The sequence below is a fragment of the Doryrhamphus excisus genome, chromosome 14 (assembly GCF_030265055.1).
Source record: "Doryrhamphus excisus isolate RoL2022-K1 chromosome 14, RoL_Dexc_1.0, whole genome shotgun sequence".
Classification (NCBI taxonomy): Eukaryota; Metazoa; Chordata; class Actinopteri; order Syngnathiformes; family Syngnathidae; genus Doryrhamphus; species Doryrhamphus excisus.
The window spans coordinates 16,115,057-16,128,374 of NC_080479.1; the positions used below are offsets into that span (position 1 = coordinate 16,115,057).

General features: G+C 38.3%; 1 protein-coding gene across 2 annotated transcripts in view; it reads left to right on the plus strand.

The window, feature by feature from the left end:
- The window catches only part of LOC131101348 (oxysterol-binding protein-related protein 10), a 95,928-nt gene that overhangs the window by 78,206 nt on the left and 4,404 nt on the right, over positions 1-13,318 (plus strand). Inside the window, exons 7-12 of one of the 2 annotated variants that reach the window (XM_058046356.1) lie at positions 2,480-2,610; positions 5,179-5,226; positions 9,065-9,214; positions 9,295-9,781; positions 11,615-11,801; positions 12,964-13,146. In XM_058046356.1, the coding sequence (XP_057902339.1) occupies positions 2,480-2,610; positions 5,179-5,226; positions 9,065-9,214; positions 9,295-9,781; positions 11,615-11,801; positions 12,964-13,146 (1,186 nt within the window). The remainder of the gene's footprint in view (positions 1-2,479; positions 2,611-5,178; positions 5,227-9,064; positions 9,215-9,294; positions 9,782-11,614; positions 11,802-12,963; positions 13,147-13,318) is intronic. The other variant, XM_058046357.1, reaches the window with a different exon arrangement.

Sequence of the window (13,318 nt, forward strand, 5' to 3'; positions counted from 1 at the left end):
CCTATGATCCTATCCATCCTGGTCACTCCCAATGAGATCCTCAGCATCCTCATCTCTGACATGTCCCAACCATCTCAGTCTGGCCTCTTTGACTTTATCTCCAAGGCCTCTAACATGTAATGTCCCATTCCTGATCCTATCCATCCTGGTCACTCCCAATGAGAACCTCAGCATCCTCATCTCTTGACATGTCCCAACCATCTCAGTCTGGCCTAAATTACTTTGTCTCCAAGGCCTCTAACATGTAATGTCCCGATGATCCTATCCATCTTGGTCACTCCCAATGAGAACCTCAGCATCCTCATCCCTGACATGTCCCAACCATCTCAGTCTGGCCTCTCTGACTTTATCTCCAAGGCCTCTAACATGTATTGTACCTATGATCCTATCCATCCTGGTCACTCCCAATGAGAACCTCAGCATCCTCATTTCTGACATGTCCCAACCATCTCAGTCTGGCCTCTTTGACTTTATCTCCAAGGCCTCTAATATGTAATGTCCCTATGATCCTATCCATCCTGGTCACTCCCAATGAGAACCTCAGCGTCAAAGACAATGTGGGAGTGACATCAACACAGGTTTCTCACCTTCAACTGAGAGGGGTTCAATTGTTGCGGGCAAGAAAGAAAGTCAAGAAAGCCAATAAAGTTGACTAAGCATCTGGAATCTTTTCCGAAAGTCGATTCAGCTACGGGATTGGTGCACAACCAGTGCAGCACCTGTGACTTGTGAAAGATGGCTTGGTGTCAAGAAGCCACTTGTCTCCAGGAACAAGATCAGGGACATTAGTATTCTGCAAAAGGTATAGAGATTGGACTTTACGAATACGACATTACCCCATTTACTGGGGTAAAAGCATTTCCTCTTATAGAATCCTCTTACTGGTTTCTTGGGGAATCTGGAAAAAAGCTTGTCCAGAGAAGAAAAGGAGATGTTACCATCAGTCCTGTGTCACACAACAATCAACCGGCCATTTAGCCAAAGGAGTGGAGTGGGCTCACTCATATACGTATAAGTATAAAGTATAAGTCGCACAAAGCCAAAAATGCATAATTAGGTAGAAACAAACATACATAAGTCAAACTGGAGTATAAGTCGCACAAGGCCAAAAATGCATAATTAGGTAAAAAAAAAAAAAAAAACATACATAAGTCGCACCGGCGTATAAGTCGCACAAGGCCAAAAATGCATAAAAATACGTAAGTCGCACAAGGCCAAAAATGCATAATTAGGTAGAAAAAAACATACATAAGACGCACCGGAGTATAAGTCGCACAAAGCCAAAAATGCATAATTAGGTAAAAAAAAACAAAAAACATACATAAGTCGCACCGGCGTATAAGTCGCACAAGGCCATAAATGCATAAAAATACATAAGTCGCACTGGAATATAAGTCGCTCAAGGCCAAAAATGCATAATTAGGTAGAAAAAAAAACATACATAAGTCACGTTGCACAAGGCCAAAAATGCATAATTAGGTACAAAAAAACATACATAAGTCGCACCGGAGTGTAAGTCGCACAAGGCCAAAAATGCATAATTAGGTAGAAAAAAACATACATAAGTCGCACTGGAGTACAAGTTGCACAAGGCCAAAAAATGCATAATAAGGTAGAAAAAAAACATACATAAGTCGCGTTGCACAAGGCCAAAAATGCATAATTAGGTAGAAAAAAACATACATAAGTCGCACTGGAGTATAAGTCGCACAAGGTAAAAAACGTATAATTAGGTAGAAAAAAACATACATAAGTCGCACTGGAGTATAAGATGCACAAGGCCAAAAATGCATAATTAGGTAGAAAAAAAACATACATAAGTCGCACTGGAGTATAAGTCGCACAAGGCCAAAAATGCATAATTAGGTAGAAAAAAACATACATAAGTCACACTGGAGTATAAGTCGCACAAGGCCAAAAATGCATAATTAGGTAGAAAAAAACATACATAAGTCGCACTAATTACTTTGGATAATTTAGTCAGCTTCCCGTCTTTACATCTAGCCTATTTGCCATATTTTTTTGCATTTTCTATGTTTTTTGGTTTAATTCTATTTCTAATATTTCACACTTTCCTAGTGCAAATGGACTCTTCCAGTGTGGTATTTGTTCATATTTATTACGAGCTGGAGACAATGTAAATGATCATTCTGACCTTTTCTCTTCATCTGACCTGAAGTCAATAAAGAAGCAGTGCCTGATATCTCTCTCACACACACACACACACACACACACACACACAATTTCCTGCCGTCTCGCCTGTCAGTTTCATCGCCGCCTTTCTTCAATGACTGAAATCTAATATTGGCTGTCAGGAGTGAATCTAATGCCATGTGAGTGTGAGGGTCTCCATCGTCCTTGTCAATGTCAAGCCCAGCCAATCTGTCGTCGATGCACACAAATCAATTATCACCTTTCACTTTGATGGGGTTGGGCTTTGACACTTGCTTTTTTTGTTCTTTTTTTTTTTTTTTACTAGAGGGCAATCCCATGTGGACGGTATTAAAGTCACCATCAGGGCAGCAGCTGAAGAACGGCGGCCTGACTCCTCTGCGCTTGGCTGAACCCTCGCCAGGCCTCAGGGAAAGGAGCCTATCACACGGGGCGGAGGTGAGATGCCATTTTTTTTTTTTTTTTTGCTCGTTTGTCCTTTGTCACATGTTTATCCACGTGATTGGTGAGTGAGTGTGCTAAAACTAAAATGAATTAATAATTATTAGATATTATGCTTTGTCACCTGAGAGTGGATGGATGGAAGTATCAAAATATATTCATTCATTTTCTACCTCTTATCCTCACGAGGGTCATCTTTCAAAGATCACATTACTAACAGCACTAAATTCATCACACAGCAACTTAACACTCTATTGATTCATTCATTCATTTTCTACCGCTTATCCTCACGAGGCTAATTTTTCAAAGATCACATTGCTAACAGTACTAAATTCATCACACAGTAACTTAACACTCAAATGATTCATTCATTCATTTTCTACCGCTTATCCTCACGAGGGTCATTTTTCAAAGAACACATTACTAACACTACTAAATTCATCACACAGCAACTTAACACTCTGATGATTCATTCATTTATTCATTTTCTACCGCTTATCCTCACGAGGGTCGCGGAGGGTGCTAGAGCCTATCCCAGCTGTCTTCAAGCGAGAGGCGGGGTACACCCTGGACTGGTGGCCAGCCAATCACAGGGCACATATAGACAAACAACCATTCACACTCACATTCATACCTATGGACAATTTGGAGTCGCTAATTAACCTAGCATGTTTTTGGAATATGGGAGGAAACCGGAGTACCCGGAGAAAAAACACGCATGCACAGGGAGAACATGCAAACTCCACACAGAGATGGCCGAGAGTGGAATCGAACTTGGGTGTCCTAGCTGTGAGGCCTGCGTGCTAACCACTTGTCAGCCGAGGTTGAAAATTAGGTTGCAGGAATATTTAATGTTAATAAAGTCAAAATATTAAGGGTAAAATGAGAAAATTAAAAAAGAAAATTAACAAAAGGGAAAAAAATTAGAAAAAAGTACAAATTTATTTGTAATAAATTATTCTTTTAATTTAAAAAAAGCATTTTTTATAAAAAAATAATTTATTAAAATAAAATTTGTACTTACTAATTTTTAAGAAAATTAACAAAAGGGGAAAAATAGAAAAAAGTTCAAAATATTAAGGGTAAAATTAGAAAATTAAAAAAGAAAATTAACGCTCTAACCACTCGTCCACCGTGCAGCTTCAAAATATACATATTGCTATTTTTGGCGACACCTAGTGGCCGTAATAACTTATTAGGTTGAGCTTGTGATGCAATTAGACACCCAAATCGTACGATACAAAGCATATGACACGCTTTATGCTACAGAATACTTTCAAAATACACTACTGCGTTACTACTATAATGGTATAATTGCTGTGTTTATTAATAAATATTGTACTTTAAACAGCAAGTGTTTTAACTAGGAAAACAAAACAAAATTTACAATTTTTTTTTTTTTTTAATTTTGTGATCAGCGGCACGGTGGTCTAGTGGTTAGCGCGCAGACCTCACAGCTAGGAGACCAGGGTTCAATTCCACCCTCGGCCATCTCTGTGTGGAGTTTGCATGTTCTCCCCGTGCATGCATGGGTTTTTTTCCGGGTACTCCGGTTTCCTCCCACATTCCAAAAACATGCTAGGTTAATTAGCGACTCCAAAATTGTCCATAGGTATGAATGTGAGTGTGAATGGTTGTTTGTCTATATGTGCCCTGTGATTGGCTGGCCACCAGTTCAGGGTGTACCCCGCCTCTCGCCCCAAAGACAGCTGGGATAGGCTCCAGCACCCCCGCGACCCTCGTGAGGAAAAGCGGTAGAAAATGAATGAATGAATGAATCCCTGGGCCGCATATTGGACACCCACTGATGCATCGTCAGAAAGGCTCACAGTAAGGAAGACGGAGCAGGCAGGGTGGTGAGGAGATGATGATGATGATGATGTAACTAGGGAGCAGGAGTGAGGAGAGGAAGGAAAGGAGGGGGGGGGAATAAAGGAAACCATAACAAGGAAAAGATGACGTGTTCCAACATAGGAGGGAAGGAAAACAAGATGGATGAATGAAAGAGAATTGGAGTTGAAAAGGAATATGAGGGAGTGGATGATATGAAATATGAATGTATAGGAGAACCATTGATGAAGCGTATATAATAATTTTGGAACTTTATATGAAAAATATATAATTTTAATGGTAGATGAATTATGTTATTTATTTTATTTATATAGGATTCTATTTTTGAATAAGATTTTTGTGAAAAATAATATCCAATATCCAAGAATTATGAACCAAAGCTTATGGCTTTAAAGTAGAATCCAATTCACCAGCAGGGGGAGCCCTCAGGCAATTGTTCCTTACTGTTGCTTTAAGGCAAGCCCCCCCAAAATCATACCCACCGGAGATATGTCAGGAGATGATGCACGTGGGAGGGCAGGGACGACGTGAGGAAGAGGAGGAGGAGGAGGGTGAAGTAACATCCATGTAGGGGAAAGACGGCAAAAGGAGGAAGCAGTAGGAGGAGACGTCACTGGGACTTACCACCACCTCCTTGTTTTGGTTGGGAGGTGGGCAGAGAAGCTGCTCACTACCACGGAAGACGTGAAGATGTGCTTTTTGTTTTTATTCTAGATCTTTTTGGAAATGAAATCCACTTGTGTGCAGGTCAAGCAAGGCAGCGTGAGTGTTTGCAATATTGTTTTTAATATGCACGTGTGTGTGTGTGATTCACTTCTGTGTAGTGTCTTAGTGGGTTTTATGGTGTTGTGTATATATCAGGTGGGGGGGAGGTATAACTCTTAATGTGGTAAGCTTGTTTATCAGTACTGGTCATCTGAAACAGGAAGTTTAGAAACCAAGGCTTGTTGTCTTTTGGTGCAACGAAACTTCCTCAACTTTTCTAACATTGGCATGTTAGCATTTCTAGCATGCTAACATTGTTAGGTTAGCATTTCTAGCATGCTAACATTGGTAGGTTAGCATTTCTAGCATGCTAACATTGTCAGGTTAGCATTTCTGGCATGCTAACATTGTTATGTTAGCATTTCTGGCATGCCAACATTGTCAGGTTAGCATTTCTAACATGCTAACATTGTCAGGTTAGCATTTCTGGCATGCTAACATTGGCATGTTAGCATTTCTAGCATGCTAACGTAGGCATGTTAGCATTTCTGGCCTGTTAGCATTTCTGGCACGCTGACATTGGCATGTTAGAATTTCTGGCATGCTGACATTAGCATGTTAGCATTTCTGGCATGCTGACATTAGCATGTTAGCATTTCTGGCATGCTGACATTGGCATGTTAGCATTTCTGGCACGCTGACATTGGCATGTTAGCATTTCTAGCATGCTGACATTGGCATGTTAGCATTTCTAGCATGCTGACATTGGCATGTTAGCATTCAAAGCATGCTGACATTGGCATGTTAGCATTTCTGGCATGCTGACATAGGCATGTTAGCATTTCTGGCATGCTAACATTTGCATGTTAGCATTTCTTAGCGTTTCTTAGCATTTCAATGTTAGCATGCTAGAAAAGTTGAGGAAGTTTCGTGCACCAAAAGACAACAAGCCTCGGTGTTGGTGCTAAACTTCCTGTTTCAGATGACCGGTACTGACAAACAAGCTTACCGTATTAAGCGTTACCCCCCCCCCCCCCCCCGTGTTAGCATTTCTAGCATGCTAACATTAGCATAGCAGCGTTTTTAGCCATTTTCATAAGCAGGCACTATTATGCTCGGTGTTAACATGCTAATAATGGCATGTTAGCATTGCTAACATGAGCATACTAGCTTTTTCTTTTTGCAATTTTGCTAGGCGTGGAAACAGCAAATGGGTCTATGATGTCATCACCAGTTGACTCTGTAGTTCTTTGCCAACTAGCACAGTTCCAAATATCTTTTTAAATAATTTTTTTTCTTTTTTTTGTGGAAAAAATATTATTCAAAAAAAGAGTATCATTTGAATACATTAAAGGAATCGTTAATTATTAAATTATAATTTATTTGAATACATTAAAGGAATCTTTAATTATTAAATTATAATTTATTTTAAATTAAAAAAAGATAACATAATTGTGATAATTGCAATTGTTTTAATACAATTTTATTACTATTATTATTTTTTTATTATTTCTTTTGATTATTTCTTCCCCATATACACACAAAATCACACATACAATAATATACTGTAACTGAAACACACATGTACGCCCAAAAAACAAAATGTAATAATTCAGTATTACGTTTGCAGTAGGCAAATTTTATTACGTTTGTGGGAAATTTATTACATTTGCGGAATTATTACATTCAAAACTGCAGATTTGTATCATGTTTGTGGGCAGTTATTTTTTTAACGTTTCAGTTGAGTCCAACCACAATGATCATTCTGTTAAATCTCGCATAGTCCCGCCTTAATTATGAGATTATGCAAAATATATTCAAAGCACTATTAAACATGTTTGAGCGATAATACAGACGATAATTATCCTCCATTAAAATTCCGCACTTTATTGTAGTGTCATCATTGAATGACTACCAGCAGAAGTGCCGTGACCTCCTCAACGGCAATTTCCTGTCGCAGTCAAGAGCCCTTTTCAATTAATTAAAACCACCGGCCTCATAAGAGTTCTTCTTCTACCGGCTTCCTCCTCCCCAACCTCCTCTCCTCCTCCTCGTCTATAAATAAAACTCCCGAGCAGCTCATGGGACTCCTGTACACGTGCTACCCGTCCTTGTCTTTCGTGCCGATGTGACGTGAATGGCGTGCCGCGCTCGCATAGAATGAAATATTCAGGTAGCGCACAAGCACTCGTGGCGTGGACGTTTTCCACTTCCTTGCACTTAACATGCAATTAAGCAGTAAAAAGGGAATTTCAGATTGCAGATTTTTTTATTATTTTTTTTTTGTGTCTATTTCCAGCTGCATTGTCGTTAAAATAAGATGTCTTATGGCACAAAGCGAACCAGTGGAGGATGAGTGGGAGCAGAGAGAGTTTTTTGTGGCCCAAAGGCTAGAGAGAGCACTTTGTGCATTATACATTAGCCTCTTTTTTTCAAGCTACTGCAGGAGATATCAAAGGCAGCCGTACTGTAACCATCATGAGATGAATGCTGCTGGGGAAACCAAACAAAGCACACGTCTTCATTCGGCTTTGACCAGCTATGTCCTGTCAAGGCTGGAAAAAAAACAAACAAAAAAAACAAGGATACTCAAAGCGGAGTATTTGTTTCTACTACGAGATGCTGAAAGTGGATGAATAAGCGGCAGTGAAAAGGTGTTCAGGGTTTTGTTATTGACAAGAAAACTATCAAACAGACGTATTTTAACAACAAAGCTTCATTTTCTGACAGTGGTAATATTAATTGTAATGGTTTAATTTCATTTGAACATGCATCAGATTACAATTGAATGCATCCCATAATCAGTTCACAGTTCCACATGTCCAAAAGGAGTAGGAAGAAGCAAAGCTTATTAAATCCTACCCCTCCATCTGGTACTTTTACAATCAGTAACTGTTACATTTGTTCACTTCCTGCTTTCCTAATATAGTTTAAGTTTTTTGTTTTTTTTAAGTATTTTAAAAAAATTTAAATTTAAAATTTGAAATTATCAATTTTTTACTTTTATAATCAGTAACTGTAACATTTGTTCACTTCCTGCTTTTCTAATATAGTTTAAGTTGTTCTTTTATTGAGAATTTTTTAATTTTTTATTAATTTTTATTAGGATTATTATTTTATTTATTTTTTGTCACCTATGTCCAAAAGAAGTAGTAAGAAGCTAAGTTTATTAAATCCTACCCCTCCATCTGGTACTTTAACAATCAGTAACTGTTACATTTGTTCACTTCCTGCTTTCCTAATATAGTTTAAGTTGTTTTTTATTTTGAATTTGTTTTAAATTTTTTATTAGTTTTTATTATTAGGAAGAAGCAAAGCTTATTAAATCCTACCCCTCCATCGGGTACTTTTACAATCAGTAACTGTTACATTTGTTCACTAGTTTAAGTTGTTTTTTTTCATTTTTAATAAAAAAAATGTATTCGTTTTTATTATTATTATTATTATTATTATTATTGTTATTTTATTTTTTTTATTTTTTGTCACATATGTCCAAAAGGAGTAGGAAGAAGCAAAAGCTTATTAAATCCTACCCTTTCATCTGGTACTTTTACAATCAGTAACTGTTACATTTGTTCACTTCCTGCTTTCCTAATATAGTTTAAGTTTTTTTTATTAAAATTTTTTTTATTAGTTTTTATTATTATTATTTTTCATTTTTTGTCACGTACCGAAGTACAAGGTGATATGGACCATACAATAATACGCCGACTTATATAACACGTGGGGTGGTAGTTGTATTTTTGGCGACACCTAGTGGATGTAATAAATAATTGCGTTGCGCTTGTTCCGCAGTACGACCTATGAAGCCATTACTGCCACCTACTGTACGGCGTTGTAACGACACAATCCATTCACAGACAGTCCTGATCTGATTTGACTTTGATGTGAACAGAACCAAGCTGGGCTGGCAGACATCAGCCCCAGCGAGGAGGTGACGGACACGGAGGACAACGAGGAGGAGGACCTGGGGGTCCTGGACGACCAGAGGAGCGTCATCCTCCACTTGCTCTCCCAGCTCAAACTGGGCATGGATCTCACACGGGTGAGGCTGTGAAGCACTGACCTTTAAATGTCCTTCAGGAAGTTCAGTTTAGTGTTAATTTCCTTTTTTGTGTTTCCAAGGTGGTGCTGCCGACTTTTATTCTGGAAAAGCGCTCCCTGCTGGAGATGTATGCCAACTTCATGGCCCATCCGGACTTGTTCCTGTCAATCACAGCCGGAGCTACGGCCGAGGAGCGCATAGTCCGCTTTGTGGAGTACTATCTGACGTCCTTCCATGAAGGACGCAAGGGGGCGGTTGCCAAGAAGCCCTACAACCCCGTGCTGGGGGAGACCTTCCACTGCTCCTGGGACGTCCCTCGTGATAAAGTCAAAGCAAACCAGGGATCATCCCGGGAACCGGGCCGGGGCCCCAACAATTCCCAAGAGGCTGGGGATACAACAGGAAGCGGATACAGGGTCCGTTTTGTGGCGGAGCAGGTGTCCCATCATCCGCCAGTTTCAGCTTTTTACTGCGAGTGCTGGGAGAGGAGGGTGTGCGTCAACGCCCACGTGTGGACCAAGAGCAAGTTCATGGGAATGTCCATAGGAGTGTCCATGGTCGGAGAAGGTGAGTCATTCCTGACCAGGAATTTCCACTTGGAATGAATGTCGGTCCGCAAAATACGCTACAAAGCTAACTTGTGTGTAGATTTTTCGGGATACGATATTTGGGAAGAATACTATTATTTTTTTAAGAGTTAATTTTCTACAGGAGTTAGCATTATGCTAGGTGTTAACATGCTAATGTTAGCAATTTTTTTTGCTACTTTCATGTGTAGAGCCATATATAAACATGCTAGGTGTTAGTATTTCTGTCATGCTAACATTAGCATAGTAGCATTTTTAGCCGTTTTTATGGGGAGATGGTTATATGAACGCTAAGTACTATCATGCTTGGTGTTAGCATGTTAACATTAGCATAGCAGCATCTTTAGCCGTTTTTATGGGTAGATGATTATATGAACGCTAAGCACTATCATGCTAGGTGTTAGCATTTCTATCACGGTAACATTAGCATAGCAGCATTTTTTAGCCATTTTCATACGTAGGCACTATTATGCTCGGTGTTAACATGCTAACAATGACATGTTAGCATTTGTAACATGAGCATACTAGCTTTTTCTTTTTGCAATTTTCATCAATATGAACTTACGCAGACACGCTTTCATGCTGGGTGTTAGCATTTCTACAGGAGTTAGCGTCATGCCAGGTGTTTAACATGCTAATGTTAGCATTTTTTTTGCTATTTTCGCAATGTCGTATTAGATGTTAACATGCAACCATTAGCATAGTGGCATTTTTAGCCGCTTTTATGGGGAGATGGTTATATGAACGCTAAGCACTATCATGCTAGGTGTTAGCATGGTAACATTTGCATAGCAGCATTTTAGCCGTTTTTATGGGTAGATGGTTGTATGAACGCTAAACACGATCATGCTAGGTGTTAGCATTTCTAGCATGCTAACATTAGCATAGTAGCATTTTTAGCCATTTTCATACCTAGGCACTATTATGCTCGGTGTTAACATGCTAACAATGACATGTTAGCTTTCCTAACATGAGCATACTAGCTTTTTCTTTTTGCAATTTTCATCAATATTAGCATGGCAACATTAGCATGTTGGCATGCTAACACCCAGCATGCAATTAATTATACCAGCATTTTTACCATATTTAGAGAGAAGCACTTGGCGCTATTATGCTAGGTGTTAGCATTTTAAGATTATTAGCATTCTTTAAGTCATTTAAACCCTTCAATAGTATGTTTTTATGAATCTAAATATGTAGAAAAAAATAATTGTAGGACTCATATGTAAGATGTATATCACAACATGGGGGGGACTATGTATATGTAGCATCTACACATACCCTGTTTTTTTTTTTTAAATTAATGTTAAAAACCTACGCCGAAATTTGCCAGGCTTTTTAAATTGAAAGTTGTCTGAGTGTCTTATGTTAACTAGAAAAAGTGCATGGTACTGCAATGCTGTTATTATCCACTAGAGAGAGCCAGAGGACCCAGAGCCCAGAGGGAGGCCGACATCACTGCAGCAGTCCATTTTTAATTTTTTGTTGGTACATGGTCAATGTTGTTATACAATTGTTTCTTTGTTAATACAATTATGAAAAGTTAACTAGGCCTATCTTGGACTATGGATTTTTATATTAAATATGATTAGTTAGATTTTCTCAATTTTTTTTAAAAGGACTTTTTTCAAAGAAACACTGTAAACATGGTAGGTGTGCAACCACATTACCTTGATTTATTTAGTGACACCAAAAGCAAGACAAAAAAATCTTAATTAGCAGCCTGATTTTTTTTTTGCCTTAAAATTCAACTACACATTCAAATTATAGTAAAGTACTGACTCAGCTGTTTTTTTCACCTTCCTTCTCCCAGGCGTTCTGTCCCTCCTGGAGCACGAGGAGGAGTACGTCTTCTCGCTGCCGTCCGCCTACGCCCGCTCCATCCTGACTGTGCCCTGGGTGGAACTGGGGGGCAAAGTCTCCATCAATTGTGCCAAGAGCGGCTACTCGGCCGCCGTCACCTTCCACACCAAACCTTTCTACGGCGGCAAAGTACACAGGTGAGTGTGTGTGTTTGGGATCTTAGGTTGTAACATTATTAGAGCCCTGTCGACATGAAATAACACCCCTACAGTAACCTTACATTTGTATTACCCGATATAGTAGGTATAATCAGCTAAAGTAAGACATATCAGACATTGTGCCTGTTGTGAGATAATGTTAAAATCACATGTGCTTATCTCAAACAGTTACTGACATCTAGTGGCCAATGTAGAACACTACATTCACCATTAGAATGTTCTTTTGCCTTGAATTTTTGAATTTGAACGCATTTAGTTAGTTCGTTTAGCCATTTGTATGCTTAAAAGGCTTAATTTAGACCAACATTAAGTAGTTTTACATTTTAAAAAAACTAATATGAGTGATAGACCATATTCAACAACAAAATAGTAACCACGCTAATGAGGTCAGGATGTTTCAACAGTGAAGTAGCGAGGGGCGACTGTATGCCAAAATGTAAACACACAAAATATTAATGCATACTGACTGAGATGAACCACGAAGAGAAGAGGTAAGACGTCGCCGAAGGCTTGTGACTGGACTACATTCATTGATGTGGAATTAGATCAGGAGCTCGGTGAACTTACATTTAATTATATTAGATTATATTAAATTATCTTATCTTAGATGATATTAGATTAGATTATCTTATCTTAGATTATCTTATCTTAGATGATATTAAATTATATTAGATTATATTATCTTAGATGATATTAGATTATCTTATCTTAGATGATATTAGATTAGATTATCTTATCTTAGATTATATTAAATTATATTAGATTATATTATCTTAGATGATATTAGATTATCTTATCTTAGATTATATTAAATTATATTATCTTAGATTACCTTAGATTATATTAAATTAAATTATCTTAGATTATATTATCTTAGATCATATTATATTAAATTATATTATCTTAGATTATATTAAATTATCTTAGATTATATTATATTAAATTATATTATCTTACATTAGATTATATTAGATTATATTAAATTAAATTATATTTGCCTCTCAGGTATGTCCTATATAATGTGTTATATATTGTGTCCTCATTGTGACACATGTTGACTAACCAAGCAAGTGATCTTCATCCCCTTGATGAAGACAGGAAGTTTTCACAAAAAAAAAAAAACCCTGTTTCCTCACGTCAGAGTAACAGCAGAGGTGAAACACAACCCGACCAACACCATCGTGTGCAAAGCCCAGGGCGAGTGGAACGGTACGTTGGAGTTCACCTACAGCAGCGGGGAGACCAAAGTCATCGACACAAACAAACTCACCGTCACCAGGAAGAAGATGTGCCCGCTGGAGAAACAGGGACGCACTGAATCCAGGTAAGAAGTTGTCGTTGTGCGGTTCAACTCAGACGTTTACATACACTCAGGGAAGTCAATGTCTTATCTATGATGGATTACTCCAATGTACACAAGTTGGGAATAATACACAGAAATACATTGTAGTAATGGGGAGATGTTTACATTGTATAAGAAGAATCCTTCCTGTGAG